Raw genomic sequence first — 8,683 nt, 5'->3', positions numbered from 1 at the left:
GCCGTTGCTGCGCTAATGTACCGAGCGGAGGCCTTGCTTTCACCACAGATGTCACGCGTTAAGCTACGGTCCGTTTTACGCTGTTGTCCATAACGTCTTCACTCCATAACATAGGTGGTCTATCGCCGAGGCCGGTATGTTAACTTGAGCACGAAAAGCTCTGTCATGTTATTTATTTCCTACCGTCAGCTGATTCTTAATTAGTATATCGGTATCAAAATTCAATAAACTCGTTATAAAGAAGCATTTGAAACATGTCGTCTCTGAAAACTGCGCAGGTTCACTATCATGGCCCTACAGCAGCCACTCGCTCAGTCCTGCTGCGACGACTGCTTTCTCGGCTGGGACAACAATTCAACAACAGCCACGGATGTCACCCCCAAGCAGACCAAACAGTGGCCTTACCGGTTGTCATCCCGAGTGGGCCTCGTGGACACCCACTGTCATCTGGACTTTCTTTTCAACAGAGTGGGTCACCGAGGGTCGTACGCCCAGTTCCGCGCCAAGCACCGCGATACCTTCCCGGACTGCTACGAAGGCTGCGTGGCTAACTTCTGCGACCCATCGACATTTCGCAAGGTACTATTTCAACCTAAATCTCGATGCGAGTTGTGGGCTTCCACAAGAAGCGTCCTCCTGTCGTTATTTGTCCGGCTCGAAGTTCTGGTTGCGCTGCTCGTTTCTCTGATGCGATTATCATGTAAGTTAAGCTGTTATGTTTTCTAGGCATGAAAGCCGTGGTGTATAGCCCTTGGTTTCTTCCTGGCTCCGTGAAAGCTCTGATGGCTCTCAGTTGTATGCTGGCTTATAGGCACGTTCGTTTAAAACAAACGCTGTAGTTCTGAAGTGTGATGTTATGTCACCAAGGACTTCTTTGCCAGTTTTTGCTGAGTATATGGTCAATGTTTGATAAACTCGAATTCGCGTGCACTAGTTAGCACCAGCGTACACATATGCCCTTGCCACACTAGCGAATTTATTGTCATTCGAAAATAATGGCATTCAGTGCATCAAATGTCATTTGGTGTCTTTCAGTGCTACAGGGAAAAGAGTAATCTTATTCGAAGATGATGGCATTGACGATCAGTGAAAAAAGAAACAGTATAACTTAAAGGCTCTGAAAATCTCTAAAATTGTTGCGCAGTGTTTCAAAAGCGGCTGAGAACATTTGTGCGCAGTATTATAAGCCTTCAATATTATTTCCGGCCATTCTGCAGCACTTTAGTCATCAAAAGCCAACCCAAGTACCAAGTCAACCGCAAATCCGGTAATTCTAAATAAACAAAATGGTTGACATGGCTTCACGCGAGGAGCATGGAAATGACTTCCAAAAGATGAGCTGCTCAGTTACGTCAGCAAGAAACACGCAACCCAAAATGGTGGACGGTCGTGGGAAAGACGCTGCTTCGTGCTCGGCCCGTGCAGTTGTCTGCTGCTGAGACCGAGATTAATATCTATCCACGACAGACTTTAGCGTGAACAGTCACACCAACATTAACATTTTTAGCAGAACTACATTAATGCACTTTCTAAATTTGGCAGTGTGCACATTATTTTTTCGCATCGCTTGTTTCTGCTGCGCATCTGGTTGCCATAGCACGCATTCGGTTCAAGATCGAATGTGAATGAGTTCCCCTGACTCATTCGGGGGCGAATGTCATTCGAACCAAATGACATTACATGTTCCCGTGTCGCGGTCGATTAATGACATTAGGTGCTAATGTCATTCGATTAGAGTGACAATAAATTAGGTAGTGTGACAGGGGTATTAGTTTCTCTTTTCCGTGTGCTGATTTTCGAAAATCTCCACAGCGCCACGTCTGGGAGAAGATCCTTACGGAGGAAGGTGTCTGGGGTGCATTTGGGTGCCACCCTCACATGGCCCGTGAATACACAGAGGATGTCGAAGACCACCTCATCAGTGCATTGGAACATCCCAAGGTGGTCGCCCTGGGGGAAATCGGACTCGATTATTCTCACAAGTGAGTGCGCGCGCTAGCGAATTTCTTCATTCCATCACACTAACAGCGATCAGTGCACGGATGGAGTAACACCACAGATCGATCACGTCATACCAGGCTTCCAAGTTTATGACAGTTTATATGTGCTTGGTGAGGGGACAGCGAAGGGATGAGATGCAAGAAGCATTGAAAGTGTATTTAATTGTTCATTGTGTCTCGTCCATGCGCTTTTCCCTCACCACGCAAAAGAACCAACTTGCCCGTCAACCCGCTCTTATGTGTGCTTCACTATGCTGCGCATTTGTGATCTGTGGCAGGATGCGATTATTTCACAAGTCATCACGTACTGATGAAAACAGCTTCTGTTATGCCAGTATTTGAGTCAAAGGGCTCCAAATATTATATTTACCTGTGTTAAATTTCACGTCAACATTGACGCGTCTTTTTGTGTTTCTTCGCTGCGTCAGCGACCTTTGCTAGCAATCTAAAGCGGTGGTTATCGCCAGCGCGCAGTTAAATGGGGGCCCTTTTACTGATGCTAGCTTCTGTGCGTGCGGAGTTTTCTTCGTGTATGGAGCGCGCGCCTTCACTGACGCGTGTAACACTCGTCTCGCTTGTGCAGGAACAACTGTGAGCATGAAAGGCAGAAGAGGGTGTTCATGAGGCAGGTCCGTCTGGCCTTGAATGGCCGTCTGCCCCTCGTCATCCACTCGAGGGACTCCGCCGCAGACACCCTCGCGATACTCAAAAAGGTACGTTGACTTCCTTGCTATGCTTGATCCTTAACGCTGCCTTGCGGAAGCCCGGGACAGAGAAGATAGCGCTTCACGTACGCTCGCCACAATGTGACCTTCACCTGTCGGCGGGGGTTGTCGATTTGTCGTCAGTATCAGTAGCATAGTGGCGTGTAGAATTCTTTATATTTTAGCCGTAAAAACTTGTACAGACCGTACTTCTTTTATTTACAATCTCCGGGCAGTATATGGCAGTGTAGTTTAGTCGCTAATTCTATGCCTCCCCCCCCCCTCCCCCTACAGATGGTCCCGACTGGCTACCCGATTCATCGCCACTGCTTCACAGGCGGTTGGCCCGAAGCCCAGCAGTGGCTTAGCGAGTTTCCCAACCTTTGCCTGGGACTCACCCCTCTGGTGGGTTTCTCAAACGCCGGCGTTTTGCTCGAGGTAGCCCACAAGATCCCCTTGGACCGACTGCTGATTGAGACGGATGCACCATATTTCCTTCCGAAGTCCGTGAGTATGAATTCTGTTAAATTGGGAACTTATGTGCCTGCCCTTTATAAAAATTTGAAGTTACATTCCTTCGAAAGTCTTCAGACAAATGTTAATAGAACCTATCAAAACTGTATAGAAATTCCCAACACCCGCTTATGGACAGCTCCTATATACTTCTTTATCAACCACATACCAGCAATGTACCCTACCAACAGTCCTCCGACCCTACCCTACCAACTAAATTAAATACTTCCCTACGACTAAATTTTCGAAGCACTAAATAGGTTCCTGAGAATATAACAGGACATGTGCAGCAGATTCATTATAACAAAATCCCCGTAAGATATAGTAATGCACGTATTGTCATGTTTGCTCGCCAGATGGACCCACTTTCCGTTTGGTAACCTCTTCGACTTATGTGTTCTTTCAGGAGTCCGGATATCTCAGAGCCTCCCACCCCGGGATGGCAATTCACGTGGCCACCCGGCTAGCCTCACTGCGACGTATCGAAGTGGAGGATGTGCTTTCTGCAGTCCGGAAGAACACTCACCGTATATACAAAATCTAAGGTCGTGCTGTGTGACACGCCGCCGCGCAAAGAGTATGCTGTATGCGACAACGGGGCCTCTCCGGCTGCCTGACCCCGAAATCTGTGCTATTTTAATTTTACTTCCGTACCGCGCTATTTTATATAGTGTGTGTAACATAGAATTTTTCACTATTATTTCATGGTGTACTTTTTATAAGACTGTAAATAAAACCTTTTTTAACGATCTTGGAGTTCTGTTCACTCGTCTTGCATTGTGGTTGCCGTACATTTCTCTTTAATTCTCCTGACGGTGTTGGCCGACCGCTGGTGTGAAGGTATTGATTGGGAAATTTCACCAGGATTCTACTCTCAAATCACGTGATGTTTTAAAGGATTCAATAGTAAACGATCAGTTTTACACAGTGTATTAGCACGTCGCATGGCATGACAGGATTTTTAGGCATGAAATGCTTTTAGCCAGGTTGCAAAGTCAGGCCAATATTGCTCCGAAGTCGCGGTGATCCTGGAGCCGAACTTAAGACCAAATCATACACCGAACATGCGGATTAGCTCATCAGCAATACTAGCAAAACTTTCTTCGGTAAACTGCAGCGACGAGGGCGATTTGAAACGGCGCTGGTTCAAACAGACCTGCCTCACTGCCCGCTGTCTGGACCCACACGGCCGTGATTGCCTTCTTTTTCCGCTTTGTTTATGGGCCGGCCATCACCACAGCCTCTGGCACCGCGTCTTTAACTGGTCGTTTTCGACCTCAGTAGACACGCCACGTACCCGTTCGGGCCATTGCCAAGGTTTGGAGTGAATACCAATGCAAATCACATAGATGATAGCGCGAGAAAGAAGAACAAGGCGGATGTGTGCACTCTTCAGCCGTTTGACGCTAGAACCTTATCCAGTAAGGCTAGCCTAGCAGTGCTGTATTCTAGTTCAGTTTAGCAGTGCTGCTTGAGGAACTAGCTGGTATTAAAGGGGATGTCGTATATGGCTTACTGAGGTTAGGAGGGCAGATTAGGCGCATAGAATACTAAGGGGAGGGCATGTACCGTGCTATCGTGGATTAGCGGAGAGACGAGAGCTACGTGTGGCACTCCTCATCAATGAGGATATACCTTGCAATAGAGTGGTGTTCGGTGCTATTAATGAGAGGGTGGCAGCTATCGTAATTAGGCTTAATATCTTGCACAAACGGAAGGTGGTGCAGGCCTACATCCAGCCGTGACGACCAGATCGTAGAAAGCATATATGAAGACGTGGAGTCGGCAATGAAACGAGCAAGATGACAGTAAACTGCAGTGATGGCCGACTTCGGTGTGAAGGTTGGCAAGAAACAGGCTGGAAGCCAGGCGACTGCGGCATAGGCTCCGGGAATAGCACAAGGGAGTTATCAGTAGAGTTCGCAGAGAGAAATAGTTTGCGGATCATGAATACCTTCTTCCGGAAACGAGATAACAGGAAGTGGGCCTTGAAGAGCCCCTGTGGTCAGAGTAAAAATGAAACTGACTTCATACAGGGCCCTCACCCTGGCAACGTAAAGGATACGGAGGTCCTCGGAAAGATGAGCTGCAGCGACCACAGAGTGGTAAGGTCTCGAATTAGCTTAAACTTCAAGAGCGAACGAAATAAATTAGAGAAGCGGAAGCCCATTAACTATTGTTAAGAAGGAAAAGAGAGGAATTCATGACATCGCTGCAAAAGAGATACTCGACTTTAACTGAGGAAGGCGATCTTAATTTTAAAACAATGAACGATAATCTGAAAGATACAATTAAGGAATGCGCAGTAGAAGTGGGCGGTTGCATGGTTCCACAGGATACCGACAAAGTGCCCAGGAGACGAATAATCCGATTGAAAAACGCCTAATCATGAGAGCGTCTAACCCTACGGACAGAATAGAGCTGGCAGAGCCAGAAAAGTTAATAATTAAGCTCAAGGCAGCCGACGTACGGCAGTTTATCATGGAGAAAATTGAGCATGCTCTGAAGAACGGAGCTAGCCTAAAAGCAGTAAAGAGAAAACTAAATATAGATTAAAAAAGCAGATGATCCGCCGCCATGGCTCAATGCTTATGGCGCTAGGCAGCTGGCCCGAAAGACGCAGGCTCGATCCCGGCCGTGGCGGTCCAGAGGCCCGTGAATTGCGCGATATCAGTGCACGTTAAAGAACCCCAGGTGGTCGAAATTTCCGGAGCCCTGCACTACGGCGTCCCTCATAACCTGAGTTGCTTAGGGAAGCTAAACGCCAATAAACCAACCAATAAAATCCAGATGTATGCGCTAAGAGACAAAGAGGGTAATGTCATTAGCAATATGGATAAGATAGTTAAAGCAGCGGAATAGTTCTGCACAAATACATGGAGTCGAGAATGCAATCAAAACGTTAATCAGGGACGCAGTAGAGCGCAGCAATGGGACATCCCGCCAGTAATGAAGGAGGAAGAAAAGAAAGTCTTAGGTGCATCTAGGTTGAACACTTCTAGATTGAACACGTCAATCAGAACACAAGGTTCTTTCTGTTCAGAAGAAAAATCTTTACTTTAAAACTTCACATATTCAAGCATAAATATATTAAGGAGGACGTAACTGAGCAAGTTCGTTAAGAAGGGCCCCATAGTGAACGAGCGCGGACGCATGACTTAAAGGCCTACTTTACTGAAATTTTGCAAACCGTGAAAAGGATGTTTTTTTTTATTTTGCCCCCCCCCCCCCCCCCCGGATTATGTGACCCACAAAAGATTGCGTCCCAGTTCCGAATAGTTAAGGTGCCGACGGCTCGCAAATATCAGAGTTTTCAATACCGAAACTCTAAAAATGGGTGCCATTACCGCCCGCCGGACGTGACGCATGTTTGAGGCGGGAGTTCGGATAGGTTCGGAGCGTCTGCTTCATGCTGCTGGTGGAAAGCGTTGGTACCTGTAGAGCGTGCGGCACTTTCCTCAATAAATACTGGCCATGTATTAAAAAACATACCATGCATTTAACACGGGATGAAACGCCCCAGAAAAAGTTTTAAATGTGTTTTTTTGCTGTCGAAGACTAGAAAACTCCGCGCGCAACCTCATCGAAGATGATCGCTAGCGAGCGCAGTCTGCCTGGCAGTATTCGATTACAGCTTTTCCACAGTTTGGACGTCGTGATTGAAGGAGGCATATTCAAATGGCGGCCAAGTAGAATGAGTGTTTGTATCAAGTTGGCATTTTTGAACGGGCACGCGAGCCTACATCACATGTACGCTGTGCTGTGCGTGCAGCAAGATTATTGTCCCGATAAAAAACAAATGACCTGTCTTCTCCATTTCCTTTTTATTTTCTTCCCTGTGGAGAGGTACTCCTGCCGGTCCATAAGAATTTGGAGTAAGTGCAGTGAACGCGAGGTAACTCAAATAAAACGCGCTGCATGTAATAAAAGGGAGGTATAGAGAATTAAGCGCAGTTTGAAGAGAAAGAAAATACCATCAGTAAAATTTGTGTGGCAAAATAAATTTTTTATCTTCGAGGATCATGGCATCAATGCCGTGCTGATGGTCAGCTGGTTCAACTTTGCGCGCCCCAGCCAGGCAAGCCACAGCGCGTTGCAAAGTACATAAATGAACAAAGACTTATGCCCGCTGCGTTTATTAATCTATTTACTTAGAACCTAGCCCGTGTACCGCAGCGACGGAAAAGTTTTTCGAATCTTTTCAACCGCACAGCTGGGCAGAAGGACGTGGTTGCCTTGGTGGACCCCAGTCGACTATACGCCCACCATGAAAACTGCCATAGGCAGCGAATCTGTATTCATTGAGTAATAATTCAGAATATGTAATAAAAATTGCGTGTTGCCTTCCTTTGAAAGCCGCCGCGGTGGCTCAGCGGTTATGGTGCTCGGCTGCTGTCCCGAAAGACGCGGGTTCGATCCCGGCCGCGGCGGCTAGAATTTCTTTGGAGGAGAAATTCTAGAGGCCCGTGTACTGTGCGATGTCAGTGCACGTTAAAGAACCCCAGGTGGTCGAAATTTTCGGAGCCCTCCACTACGGCGTCTCTCATAGCCTTAGTCACTTTGGGACGTTAAACCCCATAAACCAACCAAACCAACCAACCTTCCTTTGAAAATATTATCATTAAAATAACGTATGCGTTCAGGTATCTGAGGTGGTGGAAACGCGCCAGACGGTAACGCTGAAGCTATTGTATTCGGCCTGAACTATGAACGGCGTGAGGCTCTAAGCAAGAAATTCGACGTTTTCTGTAACACACGTGTGCCCTTACAAGATTCTCAGCACGGCCTGCGAGTTCTCGCGGCATCAGTTACACTCGGTGCACGACGGCAATACTGCGCGTCGGGTAGAGCTGCACCTGCAATGAACGAGCGCATGTTGTTTCCTTTTCGTACGAAGCAGACCTCTGCCTGGTGTAAGAACGTGACGTCACAAGGGCGCATTGTTCGATGGGCAAAACCATCTACTTCAGCTTCTGAACCCGCTAAGCTAGCTTGTGACCGGGGCTCCCCCGTCGACTTTGTTCTTCCTATTGGAGACACTGTCGCGTTCGTTAAAAATAGACAACTTCGTTCAGCGGGTGCAAACGACATCCGTTTATTCCAGGTTACATGACACGACTGCCGCCCCAAGGGGCGCTCCTTTGTTTCCCTTTCCCAGCTTGCTTGGCTTGTCTTGCCTTCCGACTTGGGACGGTCTTGTTTCGGTTTCGGTTTCGCAACACATTCCCCCCCGAAAATGACTTCAGTCATTTTTTCCTTTTACGTTAACTCAAGAGGATACACGAGTTGGATTGGTCTCTTCAGGGTTGATCCTCCAGGTAGTCTCAGAAGGCACGATCGCACCTTCCCGTCTCTTCCAGGAAACAGTTTATCAATCCTTGCGGTTTTCCACTGCTGCCGTGGTTGAAGACTGTCACGAAGAAGAATCAAGTCACCTTCCTTGATCGCTTTTCCTTGACGTTCGTT

The 8,683-nt window shown here is 47.3% G+C and overlaps 1 protein-coding gene across 1 annotated transcript; it reads left to right on the top strand.

Moving 5' to 3' along the window:
• Window positions 1-288: 288 nt before the first annotated feature.
• On the top strand, window positions 289-3,890 carry LOC149325265 (3'-5' RNA nuclease TATDN2-like). Its single transcript, XM_089564217.1, has 5 exons — window positions 289-579; window positions 1,813-1,982; window positions 2,584-2,713; window positions 2,999-3,211; window positions 3,624-3,890. The coding sequence occupies exons 1-5, from the start codon at window positions 289-291 to the stop codon at window positions 3,759-3,761; spliced, it is 942 nt and encodes a 313-aa protein (XP_089420343.1). The 3' UTR covers window positions 3,762-3,890.
• The last annotated feature ends 4,793 nt before the right edge of the window (window positions 3,891-8,683 follow it).

Source organism: Amblyomma mixtum, chromosome 10 (assembly GCF_055824585.1).
Source record: "Amblyomma mixtum isolate Tamu chromosome 10, ASM5582458v1, whole genome shotgun sequence".
Taxonomy (NCBI): Eukaryota; Metazoa; Arthropoda; class Arachnida; order Ixodida; family Ixodidae; genus Amblyomma; species Amblyomma mixtum.
This window is presented reverse-complemented; position numbering and strand designations above follow the sequence as displayed.